The following is a 15,648-nucleotide window of genomic DNA, read 5'->3' as shown; positions in this document are numbered from 1 at the left end:
TGTTCAAAATGATTTCTAAATCTCAAACCTGGAAGAATGTTAACTAAATACTTAAGAAACATATTCCAGAAGTACCAGCAAAGATATTTCCTTTTTTTCTAGGTTTATATAATGAAATTCTGCAATAGAAACCAATTGATCAGTATAATTTGCTAATATATTCAAATAAATGTGTTGCCAAACTTGTCATACATACAGCATTAAGAGAAGAGAGTCTATTTTGAGATTCTCTAAACTTAGAATATAATTTTCCCTTTGTGCGTACTTTTGAAATTCACTTGCTCCTATGCATCTTTCATTAAAGAAAGTGGATTATGTATGTATGTATGTATGTATGTATCTATACAGACTTTTTTCCCCTGTTAGAGCAGTATTTATTTGTAATTTGGTATAGTTCCAAAAAATTCCATTTCAAATATGGTTGTAGGTGTCTTCTTCCTGACTGGTCTTTGGTGTGTTCTGTCTCAGACCTGTCAATAGAAAGATGTCTTCAGAAAATGCCAAAATTGGGCATCCTGCCCCCAACTTCAAAGCCAAGGCTGTTATGCCATATGGTCCCATTCAAAGACATTAGCCTCTCGGACTACAAAGGAATATATGCTACGCTCTTTTATCCTCTTGACTTCATTTTGTGTGCCCCATACAGATGAATGCTTCCAGCAACAGGGCAGAAGAATTTAAGAAACTCAAGTGTCAAGTGATTGGTGCTTCTGTGGATTCGCATTTCTGTCACCTGGTGTGGATCAACACATCCAAGAAAGAAGGAGGCCTGGGACCCGTGAACGTTCCCTTGGTATCACACCCCAAGTGTACCATTGCTCAGGACTATGGAGTCTTAAAGGTTGATGAAGGCATCTTGTGCATTTTTATCATTGATGATAAAGAAATCCTCTGGCAGATCGCTGTGAAGACCACCCTGTTGACCACTCTGTGGATGAGACTCAGACTAGTTGAGTTTACTGACAAGCATGGGAAAGCCTGGCAGTGATGCCATCAAGCTCACTATCCAAAAGAGCAAAGATTATTTCTCTAAGCAGAAGTGAACACTGGGCCATTTTAGGGCCAGGAGGCCATGGGCGGCCATGAAAAATCTCTTTGGTACTACTAACATCTTAAAACAAAGACTTTAGACTCAGTGCAGATGTGGTATGGGACAGGATGGGCCTTTCCTGCAGGGGCTGGGGAGGCCAGCCTTTCTTGATCTTGTGTTGTTTCTGTTAAACTTGAACTAAGAAAAAAAAATTAAAGAAATAAGATAAGGTGTAGGAATCACATAAGCATAAAATTTTGAATGAGATTTAGTTGTCTCCAAAGCCTATTGAGTATGTTTTTCATATTCTAAGTCATTGACTTTTTAAAAAAATCTATTCATTATTTGTTTACTCTACCAAAACACGTCAGCAATCTTAAATTGCCGTACTTCATTTCACACAGCAATGTGCCAGGTCAACAATGAATACTGCTATTTGACACTTCTCTGTCTTGGGGGGATGTTATTGAACCTCTTCTGTTTTTGAAGTGCTTTCTCATAAGTTTCTAGTTATTCCTTTTTTTAAATTAATTTATTTATTTGAGAGACGGAGAAAGAATGTGTGCCAGGAGGGGCAGAGGGAAAGAATCTTCAAGCAGACTCCCCGCAGAGCCTGATGGGGCAGGGGCTTGATCCCATGACCCCGAGATCACAAAACCAAGAGTTGGATACTTCACCCATGGAGGCATCCAGGTGCCCCAGTTTCTAGTTATTCTTACCAGCAATGCCATCATTGGCCAGTTGTTCCTTGCAGTAATCTCTAGTGATGGGATCGGGCTAGTAGAAAATCCAGAATTAAAAAGTTTCTTTGCAAGGCTGCTTTTAAGGGGCACTTGGGTGGCTCAGTTGGTTAAATGTCTGCCTTCGGCTCAGGTCATGATCTTGGGGTCCTGGGATCAAGTCCCACGTCGGGCTCCCTGCTCAGTGGGGAGTCTGCTCCTCCCTCTGCCTCTCCCCCAGCTTGTGTTCTCTCTCTTTCTCACTCGCATGAAAGAATAAAATCTTAAAAAAATAAAAAAATAAAAAGGCTGTTTGTATGATGTCTTTTGTAACATCAGCATAAGCACGGCCCTTGGAAAACTCTTGGAAGACTTTTCAGTAAATAGAAGCTGATTTTCATATGATTTGATTATGTAAGTTAGTTTCTCTGTGTCTTTTTTGTGTATGCTATGGAATGAAGCAGTTAATATTATACGACAAACAGAAATACATCATGATTGTCTTCAAACACTACACTTGTGGAGATCTGCTCCCAAAGCCACGTTGAAACCAGCTGAGAAAAGGGACTTCTGCTGTCAGGTGGGATGGAGCTGGGAAGCTCTCAGGGACCAGTGCCAACAGCCTGCACGGGCTTCGGTCTAGTATCGGTGGGTCACTGGCCAGTAGTCCTGCGGGTGGGTTTTTTTTTTTTTTTCCTAAGAATATATCTCACTTGGGGCGCCTGGGTGGCTCAGTCGTTAAGCGTCTGCCTTCAGCTCAGGTCATGATCCCAGGGTCCTGGGATCGAGCCCCTGCTCGGCGGGAAGCCTGCTTCTCCCTCTCCCACTCCCCCTGCTTGTGTTCCCTCTCTCGCTGTGTCTCTCTCTGTCAAATAAATAAATAAAATCTTTAAAAAAAAAAAAAAAAAGAATATATCTCACTTTACATATTTATATAAACTCCCATGGAATTGATAATTTCACAAATGCTATTTGGCAAAGATCCTAGTTTGAATTTAAATCTTACAAATTTAGAGATTAGATTGAAAATGTTTTCAAACTTCATTATCATTGGAAATGAAATCTGATGGCATCTCCTCTAAGGCACTCATCTGAAAGTAGAAGGAAACTTTAGAGGTACTGTAGTGTGTGTGTGCTCTGGGAATTTTTTTTTTTCTTTTTCTTTAAAATGCTATCCTAATTCCTTTTGGCAACAAATGAGATTGAAAGTCCAGTTAAGATTACTTTTTTAACGTAGGCCAAACTGTCAGATATATGAAGTGCTGAAGCCAAGAAAGTGCTTGTATTCTCTGGAATTTAAATTATCTAAAGGGAGGGAGAAAGCTAATAAGAGTAGACCAAATGTTGCAGGGGCGGGGGGGAGTGTAGGGAGAGTGAGAGGGAGGGAGAGAGAGAAGACAAAGAAGCAGGAAAGAGAACAAATAAGGATGGAAGAGAAGGTTGGGTGAATGTAGGAAACAAAATGCAAAGAAGAAAGTGGTAAGAGCACCATCTCACGTGAGTGAAGAAAGAGTAGGAAGAAGGAACTAAAGGAAGTTCCTGTATATAAATAGAAACTAATCAACATTGACATAGTTGAAAGAGGTAGAGAAAATAAGAGAAAAATATGGAAAAGGTACAGATAACCCAATGCTTACAGAGTTTCTCTTCTATGGCAGATGCCGTAATAAGTGCGGCTGAGAAATTCACAAGCTTGAGGAGCAGAAAACCCTACAGAGAAGTATAGTACCCAGAAAGAAGTAACAGAAGGTATATGATCTTTCTGAAGAAGCTGCAGTCCATTGAAGATGTAGCAGATGATTGTGTGTGTGTGTGTGTGTAAATGTTTTCAGACAAAGGGAATCTAAATAAATACTGAATAATGATGAGGAAACATGAAGTCTACCTTACTTTAATTTGAAAATATAGTAATTATTACAATATACCAAAGTACATGTATTAAGTGCTGCCCATATGCTGGGAAGCATAGTAAGCAGTTCACATGCGTAACATCAGTTAATCCTACAGCAGTCTAATCTGGGTTGCCATTACCCTTGTTTAGTGGATGGAGATCTGAGTCTGAGTGAGGTTGTTACATCACTCATCAAAATGCATACAGAGATTGTGCCACGAGTTGAAGAAGGTCTCTCTGACTCCCAAGCTCATGCTTCAACCACTCTGCCATAGATAATCTTCCATCTCCACATACCACCAATGGGTATCATCTGTTAATCCCCCCATGTTCCCCTCTGCTTGGACTGCACACACGAGGCATAATGTATCAGGTTTGAATCTAATGCAGCTTGTCACTCATTTTCCAAGTAACTCAAAACTATCTCATACTAAAAATCTTTTAGGACTAACTACAGCCAACACAGACTTTGACACACTTCAAAGAATGCCGTCCTTTTAACTCCCGCCCTTTACAACCTACAGTATACTGATTTATACTTGTGATCTGTTTGTTCCTTGTACTGGTGTTTTGTATGAACTAGGCTGTAGCATTCATGAGGTCAAAAAATGTACCTTATTGATATTTGCATCTCCAGAACTTAGCAAGAAGCTGGCACAACGGAGATGTTAATACATATATATTGAATAAATGGACAATAGGGATTGATCATGGTGCCATGATTCTCCAAGGTTCAATGGATCCAACTTTCTTGAGTCCTGCAGCACTGTCTTAAGGCTACAAAATATAGTAGTTAAGACTTTGCCAGCTTGAGCCGTGCTGCCTGAAGTAGGATCAGCCCTTAGATGTAGGAGATCCATGATCTGACCCAAGACAGCTTGCTATCTGTAAAGCTTCAATTTCCTCATCTGGAAAATAGGAATAATAATAGAATTTATCTCATGGGATTTTAGTGAAGATTAAATACATTGAATAAGAGAATATATACTTTGCTGAACATTCCTTTTTTTTTTTTTTTTTTTTCTTGCTCTCCTGGAAATCTGGCTCTTCCCAGAGATTCTATTTTTCCATAGCACTGCCATCCTATTTAAAAGTGCATATACATATATACATATCATGTGCATTATATGTAAATAAGCAATGTGAGTAGAGTGTGTAGTATGGATAAGGCATCTGGCACTCAGAAATCACTTAGCTGCAATTATTAGAAATCTGATGTGCATATAATAGATGTTGCATATGCTCGCTCTACCTGAATAGATGAATGAATGAAAATAATGCGTATAACGCATTATTAGTATTTCTTTTAAATGCTGTGTTCTTTTCCCTGATATCATCAGAAGTGCATTCCCTGTACTCAACAGACCAGCCGTGGCCCAATGCTGGATACAGCCGCATGCAGTGTGGACGGCGACACTCTCGCATGGCTGTTTTCACACCCAGTCTCAGGCTCAGTCTGAGGAGTGCTCATCAGTATTCCAAATGTTCAACAGAGACACTTAATAAACTCAGAGTAGCTGGACAGTCATCACTGAACAGTCTAATTGAGTGGCCCTGAGGGGCAGTAGAAGGTCTTACACAAGCAGGAAATATTAGTGACATGAGCTGGGCTACTGATCCAGGAATCAACGCCACCGTGTGATCTGCCAACATTGGGAACAAATACCCAGAAGAGCAGCTAAGAATCAAAGAAAAGAAAGGTGGGAAGGAAGGATGGGTTCAGTTTGAGTTTTCCACGGACTTTGCTCAGTGACACACTATGATGGGGAAAATGTCAGCTGAATCTCTCAAAAATGACGTATATACTCATACAGTTTACCTAAACTGTTTTCCCAACAGGATGCAAAAAACAAAAACAAACAGAAAAGAACCTAGCTATGTGTAACATCTCCCTACCACGGGTATTTATTGATTGTTTTTGTCCCTGTGTCAATGTTGAGCAATGCCATATAAATCAAATGCTAAGTATGTTTTTGAATTGTTGTTTGAACTCTAGTTGCTATTCTCAAACCTCACCAACTTGCCCTACATTGTTAAAGGAGACATTTCATCTAATATATATTTTTTTAATTTCAATGCTTATTTATTTCAATAACTTCTAATTGGGTCATTCTGTCAAGGGCTGAGGAAAGTAAATGAGACAGTCTCTGTCTTCTGCAATTTATAATCTCAACATAAAATAAACGTTGTATGATATGTTGGAATATAAAGGGGAAGAGAGGTATTATTTTTTCAGCTTGATTGAGGTATAATTGACAAAAATTGTACCTACATAAGGTGCACAAAGCGCTGTCTGGATACTTACACATTGCAAAGTGACTACCATAATCAACCCAATTAACACAGCCATCATCCACATAGTTATCTTATTTATGTATTTATGTGGCTGTGTATTTATGGATTGATGCATGAATTTATTTTGCTGTGGTGAGACCACTCGATATCTACTCTCTCAGCGAATTTCAAGTACACATTGCAGCGTTAGTAACGATCATCACCATCTACTGTATGTAGATCTCCAGAACTTATTCTCTGTACCTTCAAGTTTATACCCGTTGACCAACCCCTCCATGTTTAATTTTGGATTGAGTGCCATTAGTAACAACATTAAAGAATAATGAATAAGTTAGGATCAAGGAATAAGCAGAATTTGAGTAAAATCTGGAGGGGAAGTTTAGATTCTGATGTCATAATAAAATAGCCCAGTGGATGGTGACTGCACGCGGAGCTGAGGTAAAGGTCTGGTTTGGGCTTTGTCACCTCCTAGTTATACCACACTGGGACAGCAAGTTCACCTGTCTGTGTCACTGACCTGGCAGGGGCAGGATAGCAGAGAAATGCTACATGGTTGTTAGTATCAAATCCGTCATGGAGTTCTCATGAAAATTAAACTAAAAATACAATGTACATGGAGGCTCGGTTAGTAAATGCTAAATAAACATTAGTGGTTATTGTTAGTGTTCACACATAATTTTTTTTTTTATTTCAAAGATTTCAAAAAACTTGTTGAATATTCAGGAACGATGTGTATATAAATATGTAGCAACACTTCTGAATAGTGTCTGAGAAGGCATGGAATACAATCAATTGCAAAATCTGAGCACTACAAACAACTGAGATATAGTTTTCAGGGGTATCTCTCCCTTCCTCTGTCTCTGGTTCTGTCTCTTTCCATCTGTCTGTCTGTCTGTCTGTCTCTCTCTCTCACACACACACACACACACCCCAAAAAAAAAAAAAAAAACAGAGACCGTGGATGTGGTCAGCTGGAGTTCCATGAAGGGGAGGAGCTCATAGATAAGCCCAGGATAGATAATGATCACAAGCAAGCACATGTTGTTTTGTTACCTTCAGATACATTAACACCTAACATTTCCTGAATGAGGTCATGAAACAACACTCACAATCCTCGGTGTTGTGCAGAGATAACCTGTACACATCTGAAAACCAGAACATCAACTCAGTGTTCTACACTGTTTTCTGAAATTACCTATGGTCCTTAAGTTTCTTAACTTGGAAACTCAAAATCTGTCCTGCAAACAGTTTCTTACTATGTCTACCCCAAAATCTTCAGCAAATCTTCCATTGGTATTCTCCCAAAACACAGACACTGCACATAATTCTATTAGTATATATATCACATTATACATTGACTATCTCTGTCATTATTATACTTGGATGAAGAGACTGCCTCGATTTTTAAAAGATTTTATTTATTTATTTGAAAGGGGCAGGGGCAGAGGGAAGGGCAGAGAGAGGAAGAGAAGCAGACTCTCCACTGAGCAGGGAGCCTGACGTGGAGCTCGATACCAGGACCCTGAGATCATGACCTGAGCCAAAGGCAGACGCTTAATGACTGAGCCACCCAGGCACCCTGAGACTGCCTTGTTTTTGATGCCCTACTGTCTTTTCTAGAGTTGATATGCAATAAAATGCTAATTAAATAAGTGAATCCAAATATGTGGACCACAGCCAACGTGACCATATGTACAGAGGGTGTGAAGGGAGATGAATACTCTGTGCAAGGAAAGTGGGGTAGAAAATGACCACACTGTCAAAAAATATCGAAATCAATTTATTAAACAATACATTTTTCCTTATGGAAATACAAACAAGAGTGGGACACTTTCAAAATCACAAAAAAGGAAGAGAGAGAATATTTACCAGGAAGATGGAGGAGGCTGATATGTACACAATCAGAAAAAGTCAGTACAAAGAACCTCTGAGAAAAACAAAGTTGAAAGGAGGGTGGATCAATAGGGCTGCTTGCTGAAATGCTAGAAAATTATAGGATTTGTCCAAGAAAGTGGTCATTGGAGGCTTTAGAGAGTACAGTTTTAGTAGAGTTGTGAGAAAAAGCAAATTGCAGAGCTTAAGGGAATCAGTGGAGAAGTGCTGGTAACAGATACTGAGATTCAACAGGAAAAGACCCAGCTAAGAAGAGCTGCTCTATCATGAGCTGTATGCATCACTGCTGACTCGGAGCCGTGCGGGATTACGATGACAATTTTGCTCAATCTCAATGTCTATTAAGGATGTTTAAAATGAGTTCTGCCTTTCATGCATTTCATGAAATTAGGATATGAGTATTTTATTTTTCAATGGGTTCCAGTTTTTCAGGTTGTTAGAGCCCCACAGGGAAGCATCCACCTTACCACTTACCATTAGTTTTGTCTGCAGGGCTTGGACACTAAATTAGACCTTTCCTTTCTTTTCCCTATCTTCACAGGACAAATGGGGCATCTGAAGTATCAGTACTTAGCTATTCCAAGCTATCTTGGAAATAACGTGTGTATTAGAGATAGAAAGAGAGGGAGAAAGCAAAGACGCACAGAGGAGCAGACAGAGAATCTTCTAAGTACAATAATTGGTCTTCTGTTTATCAGAGATGCCCCCCCCCCCCAGCTCTTTAGCTCTCTGGCCTTCCGGAGTATACAGATGGACTTTAAGTGAGCCGATTACTAGAGTGTACAAAAGCCACAGAAGTAATCCTTCTAGGCACAAGGGTAGAGCTTAGAGTTTTTATGTGAACTTGCTTACTGGACAACTCTTGCTGAAACAAACTACATAAAAAGGCGTATATTTTCAAACCTTTACTCTAAAACAAAGTCCTCGGGGGCGGGGGGAAGTGTTTAACAAGGATCCACGTGATTACCACCAGAAAAGTGGAGACAAGAAATGCAGGTGTGGGTATAACCTAAAGAGTGGTAACAGCTAAGCTTTTGTCTCAGAATGAAAATAGACTCTGTCAGATGGAATAAATTACAGGCGCAAACAAAACAGATGTTTATAACATATTAAGCTAAAAACTTGCATAACAATGCATGCTAGGGTTTTATTTTTGTTTAAAATGTGTATTATTTATGTATACAGGTAGATATGTGTGTGTGCACACGTATTTGCTCACTTTCTAAGCACGGTGCCTTAAGAAATCAAATTTAAATGGGGGATGAAGATGCTTCACAGACAGCATAGCTCATGGAAAGTTACTTACAGTCTTCAATAATCATCTTTACTTTAATTTGATTACAACTGAATGACACTCAAGAGAAACTTGCATGACACTATGTCCAGAGAAAGATAATGTTGTCAGGAAGAAGATCACATGCATTACACTTAGAAACAGCATATGCAGAGGATACAGGATTTTTGAGCAATGTCCAGCATGATCCTGGGGAGACAGTGAGGGTCCCATGCAGCCCGTGAGGTAGGGAAGGTGCTACAACAGCGCCCTCATGACAGTCTGGAAAAGCCTGGGACTAGGAGCCATTGAGACCATCCCACCGTTCTCACACAGCTGTTCATTTACTGAACCAACTCTCCTCTCTGTAAGGCATCTCAAGTGGGGACCGACCTTGCTTGGAAACCCAAGTGTTTCAGCTCATTTGATAGTTAGAAGCTCCTTATAATTCTATTATCAGCATTGCAATTTATAGGCCATTCCCTTCTAAGGTTAATTAGCATCAGCCAATGTCACTGATGAAAACGAAGTTTCTAGGCTTGGCCTCAGACTTTAGACGGTCACACTCTTAACTGACTGGCATGTGTATCCCTTCATTGACCTTCCATAGATTACAGAACAGCAAGCATGAAAATGAACCCGGAAACACTCCTCAAACTTCCCCGTTTCATGTGAGCCAGGAAGCTCGCCAAGGAGAGAATATAGTCATTAATACTTCCCAGAATGAAGTATAATTTAACAACGTCTTCAAGGTGTTTGGTAAATTCAGAGAGACATAAAAAAAAAAAAAAAAAAAAAGAACATGTATACATGCACAGGGACACAAAGTACTCCTTTATAAATAAATATGTAAGTTTATTAAAAAAAAGTATGATGATTTATAAGTGATGAGAAGTAATAATAGCAACAAAGATCAACAGTTACTTGAACATTAGCCATATACCAGATGCTATGCGAAACTTCAAATGTGAGTTCCAAGAGTGAGTGTTATTTATAGGGGAACAGGCTCAGGCCTATTCAGGGGGTCCCCCTTCATGTGGTTGGGCTTATGTAGCATATGTAGTAGCTCTCTTACATTGCAGGTGTGTGTTAATTTATATAACAGCTCATGGGCAAGGCAGAAGATGTTTGGCTTCCAGCTAAATGCCTGAGCAGCCAGGGAGAACCATTTCTTTAATAAATGCAAGCTGGCTTTCATAGTGTGCTCACACTTAGTGAATCTTTCTCTCTCCAACAGACAGGCAGACAACCCCCCCCATTAGTACACATACCTTCTAAAACTCCTCTAACTCTAAACTTAGTCATAATGTTACAGATTATAGTTTGTTTTTTAAACAGAGATTTTCCCTGTATGGTTATGGCAGTAATATTGATTTAATATGGACAATTTGAAAAGGCAGAGGAAATCATACAATATAAAACAAAACATACCCATTACCCATATATAATAGTCCCATTCTTGCTCGCTCTCTCTCTCTCTCTCTCTCTCTCCCTTTTAGGATTCATTCATGAACTCAAAAGCAACACAAAATCAACAAACAAACCCTGTGCACAACTTTGCTTATTTACCTCCCTGTGAATAGCATGTTAGAACAAGAGACATCTTTTATAGATCTTTTCCCCCCACACCACACACAATTTAGCAGATGGCCCAGCTTCCTCTGCTTCTCAATGGTGCCTCCCTCCACTCACCCTGCCCCCAGACATCCCACAATCAATGTGGGATCAGAGCACATGTTTCCATTCAAATAAACTTGTCAGGACTCATAGTGCATGAAACCACAAGCGAGAATACCAACTCCAATGCTATCAATTGGTAGAAAGAGGCCATTAACTGAAGATGCATTATGTTCTTTTATTTTCTATCAGTTAGCTAAATTCTCATTTTAAAAATTTAATATAATACAATCAATCTCACTTACACTATTAATGCTTGCTTAGATGTAGTCAACAAACAAATGAAGTGTCCTCTGTGGAACAGGTCATCTGCAAATTTTATTATTGAATCTAGAAACTTCCCCCAGCAATTTGAGTGAAAAATATGAAAAGACTCAAAACTTAGCCAAAGTTTTCAAGTGAAAAAATTTGTTATAAAATATTTTAAATAATAATTATATATTTTCCTTAGAAGCAGTTCTACACATTTGGCTAATACTAGAATATTTTATTTCAGAATAACTCCCGTATGCCTAAAAGAAAAAAAAAAAAGCAGAGGAAAAGCAGAGGAAACTGCTATCAAGTTCATGACATCACCATTGTCTTCCTTCCATCTAACCTTATATACCTGCATCCCCAAGCATTTGGGTTAAAAACACATTGCTTCAAGAAATTCTTACTGCATATTCCAGTTTAGTGCTATTTTGTGTGTTAGCTATTTTGTGAGTTCTGATTTACTCCATAGTGTGGGCTCCCAATTTTATATAGATTTTAAAAAATAGCAACTATTAGAATGATTTTCAGCCACACATCACTGAACAACTGGATGACAGTGATGCCACAGCGTCCCTGGTTGCAGGAGGTCAGAGAGAAGTGAAGACCTGGGTGGGGGATACCTAAGGAATAGACTAAGACATTAGCATGGAGGTAGATGGGAGGGGCCAAGGATGGAAGACATGCTAGAAAGCACATAAAGGGAAGAGATGTCTACAAAACACTATACAGAATTCATGTTTCTCTAACAGCTCCAATCCCTTCCATCTTCCTGAGAACTGAGTGAGTCCCCTGGAGGAGGAGGCTGAGCAGGTGTCTCAGAGGGCTGCAGGGGGCCATCCCCAGTGCAGACCTGCAGGGACGGGCCTCCTGCAGGCAAGCCTGGGGCAGATGTGAGGCTGCACCCTGCTTCAGAAAGGAGACTACGTGGGGGCCAGCAGTTACCTGATCTTATTTTGGAGGCTATGTGAGCACATTTAGAAAGAGTAAGAGCTATAATGAGCTTATTAAGGGAACCAATCTATAGCATTCCAGGTTAAACCAGGAGTCATTTCCTCTGATAACCTAAATTATATTGCTGAAAAGTACAGGGCATGTGCCCGTCTAATGTGAGAAAAGTGAATCCTTCCTCACTCAGTGTGAATACTAAATATGGATAAAAATAGAATGCCTTATGACATAAAGAACTATCAATACAGATTTGTCATTTATTCCTAGGGCAAATTTAAAATACATCCTTTTAATAGAAAGCCATGTTCTTCTAAGTTTCATTGATTTTTATTTTTGCTTCAAAGTCACAGTTACCTTATTTATTTATTATGACAATTTTTTTTTTTTTTTAGAATGGAGATTTGCAATAGCCAGAAATGGCAACGATGTGAACACTGAGTTCAGAAACACTTAAAGTAAGCAATGTGCTAATTAGCAACACTTTTCAAGGAATTAGGCTACTGACTTTATGAAAATAGTTGCTATTGCAAATTATTCTGCAAGTCTCCAAAGAGTCATATTTTTCTAACTATGAAGGACTAAGAATGTCTTAATATGGGTGCAATTTGAATATTGTTTGGGATAAAGACAAATCGATTCATCAATCTTCAGATCATTCAGTTTAGCTAAGCAAAGCATAAAAAATAATCTTAATCCCATTCTTTGCTGCCACTAAGTGCAACCAGATAACAGGGCAATGGTGGGGGGGGGGGTCTGCCTGCTTGTAGCTGGGGCCCTGAATACTGAACAAATGTGGGGTAAAAACACCGAAAAGGAAAAATAAAACAAAACTCAGTTTTCTAGAATGGACACATTTGTCCATTTCTTCCTTCTATTAAAGCTAAAGTACTGTGTGTGTGTGTGTGTATATATATATATATATATATATATATATATATATATATATATATATATTAACTCTTATTACATGGCATTTAAAGACAGATCCCTCTAATATTCAAATATCTAGGACACACACATTCAGGACCCTGCAGATAGAATGTGTTAAATGGTCCATTAGGAGCTTGATAACTAATATTTCTTTCTAAAGTGCCTGATTTACTGTTAGGAAATAATTTACAAACTCTAATGTGAAGTCTTTTACCATTTTTTTTTCTTTCCAAATAAAATGGTGCTGGATGAAATAACATAATACCCATTTAAAGTGCTAACAGTAAAATCACCTAAAGCATCTACTTTTGACCACTTCAGAGATCTTTTCTCATAGGAAATTTTGGTATATTTTGTATTCTCAAACTTTATCTGAACCCTTGCTTGTGTCTATTCAAGAGTTAGTAAATAGAATTGAACGTTGTTGTTGTTGTTTTCCATGGCAATCACACATTTACTTAGTGATAATGAGTAAGTGTTCAAAGGGAGGACTTGCTCTGGATTTTCTACTGAACCACAATCCTTATTAAGAAACGAGGTGCACCCAGATGCCACTTTTGTAGGATTATTTTAACTAAGGTAAGTTATTTCACACAGCTACTAACCTTTAAAAATGAACTACAAATTAGCATTATTCATTTCGGTGTTGTGTTTCATTTTGCATTTAATAACAGAAACCCCAGCTAACTCTCCAAGTCAGACTAGAAGCAGACTTACCATCATCATACTGGCTGAAGCAGATTGTGAAGAGGGCTGCGAGGATAATCCCTGAAGCTAACCATTTCCAGAGATAAAACTGTTGTAGCATCTTCTGTCGAATTCCACTCAAGGCTGATCTGAAATAACAGGAGGGAGAAGCAAACATGGGACAAGTTCATTAATCTGTGATAGGTAAACACAACTGTCACAGCACAGAAAACCCTTACTGACTTCGTAGACAATGACCTGCGCCACACTATCCATTAACAAAGTAACACACCTGTTTAACGCCCTGCAACTCTTTACCCACAGGAATTTGCAGACAAGTAATCTCTCAGGAAAGAAATATTTTCTGGGACTCACTCTGTAAGCAAGGAAGTTGAGAAGTTAACATACAGATGACACCAGAACCACACATTTTTAAACACTGAGACCCCGTGAGTGTACTAAATGTTAAATAGTTTAAGTTACTAAATTCATGTTGTCCATAGCATAGTTCAATGATACAGTGTATATTATTTTATTTTTAAAAGTTTATTTATTTATTTAGAGATAGTGTTCCAGTAGTGAGACGGATGGAGGGAGAGAATCTCAAGCAGACTCCCTTCTGAGCGTGGAGCTGGACATGGGGCTAAACCACATGACCCTGAGATCATGACCTGAGCCGAAACCACCAGTCAGTGGCTTAACTGACTGAGCCGCCCCGGCGCCCCATATGTACGTTGTTTTATGACAATTTAAGCTGACAAACTAGTTATTAATATCCTACATGAAGATTTCAATGGACATTTGTTTTACACAATCAAATAGAAAAACCCCTCATTACAATTCGAATTGCTTTCTAGCAGAGCTATAGGAGATTGACTATGCCAAGTAAGACCAAAGATAAATCATCCATTTTTTACCACATCTATCTTCCAAAGCATTGGGATGCAATTCATTTTCATCCCTTTGCTTTTCTTTGCAATCTCCCAGCAAGTAAAGAAACTGAGTGAGGTATCAGTGGCCAGTGAGCACACCAAGAGTCTTATTGAAAGAATGATGGGCTGGGAGGGGTGGAGCAAGATGGCTGAGGAGTAGGAGACCTGGATTTCGTCTGGTCTCAGGAATTCAGCTGGATAGGGATCAAACCATTCTGAACACCTACAAACTCAACAGGAGATCGAAGAAAAGAAGAGCAACAACTCTCTGAACAGAAAAGCGACCACTTTCTGGAAGGTAGGACGTGCGGAGAAGTGAATCCGATGCGATATTCGGGAGGATAGACGGCGGGGGAGGGGCCTCCATCGGCCACTTCTGGCAAGTGATAGAGCCACGGAGCACAAAATCGGAACTTTTAGAAGTCTGCTCCGCTGAGGGAGGTCACTCTGGTGGCGAAGTGGGGGGTGGAACCCTCGCGGGACAGTGTGGTCTCAGGACCCTCGGGGTCACAGAAAGACCAGGGGTGCCTGAGTGCGGCAGAGCTCCCAGGTATCGGAGCAGGGAAGCCGGCTGCAGAGACGGAGCTGAGGAGCGGGCTCTCAGCTCGGGGTTGTCATAGACCGTGATCTGCGGCACAGTCGGGCCACTGCTCCTCCCGCAGGGACCCAACAAGCGGCAGATCCGGGGAGACTCACCTTCTTCCCCTGGGAGGAGAGGTGCGAGAGCGCACCGCGGGGATCTGCTGGGTTTGGAGACTCCACCCAGGGTCGGGTGCCAGATAGAAAGGCGCAGTCACAGGCCAGGTGAGCACAGAGTGTGGCCGGAGACCGGGGAGACGGGAGTGACTGACTGCTTTTCTCTGGGGGCGCACTGAGGAGCGGGACCCCGAGTTCTCGGCTCCTCCGGGCGGAGATTGGGACGCCGCCATTTTCACTCTCCGCCTCCAAAGCTGTACGGAAAGCTTGCAGGGAACAAAAGCTCCCGAGAGCAAACCCCAGCAGATTACTTACCCCAGACCGGCAAGGGCGGGGCAATTTTGCCTCCGGCAAAGACATTTGGGAACCACGGCAACAGGCCCCTCCCCCAGAAGATCAGCGAGAACAGCCAGCCAAGACCA

General features: G+C 40.2%; 1 protein-coding gene and 1 pseudogene across 4 annotated transcripts in view; one reads left to right on the top strand and one right to left on the bottom strand.

Moving 5' to 3' along the window:
* LOC116625425 (protocadherin-15-like) overlaps positions 1–15,648 on the bottom strand; it is a 1,687,848-nt gene that overhangs the window by 758,873 nt on the left and 913,327 nt on the right. For all 4 annotated transcript variants that reach the window (XM_032393940.1, XM_032393941.1, XM_032393942.1 and 1 more), the window contains one exon: positions 13,629–13,747. In XM_032393940.1, coding sequence (XP_032249831.1) covers positions 13,629–13,719 — 91 coding nt within the window. In that variant the 5' untranslated portion in view covers positions 13,720–13,747. The remainder of the gene's footprint in view (positions 1–13,628; positions 13,748–15,648) is intronic.
* LOC116625428 lies at positions 183–1,489 on the top strand (annotated as a pseudogene).

The sequence above is a fragment of the Phoca vitulina genome, unplaced genomic scaffold (assembly GCF_004348235.1).
Source record: "Phoca vitulina isolate PV1807 unplaced genomic scaffold, GSC_HSeal_1.0 scaffold78, whole genome shotgun sequence".
In the NCBI taxonomy this organism is placed as follows: domain Eukaryota; kingdom Metazoa; phylum Chordata; class Mammalia; order Carnivora; family Phocidae; genus Phoca; species Phoca vitulina.
This window is presented reverse-complemented; position numbering and strand designations above follow the sequence as displayed.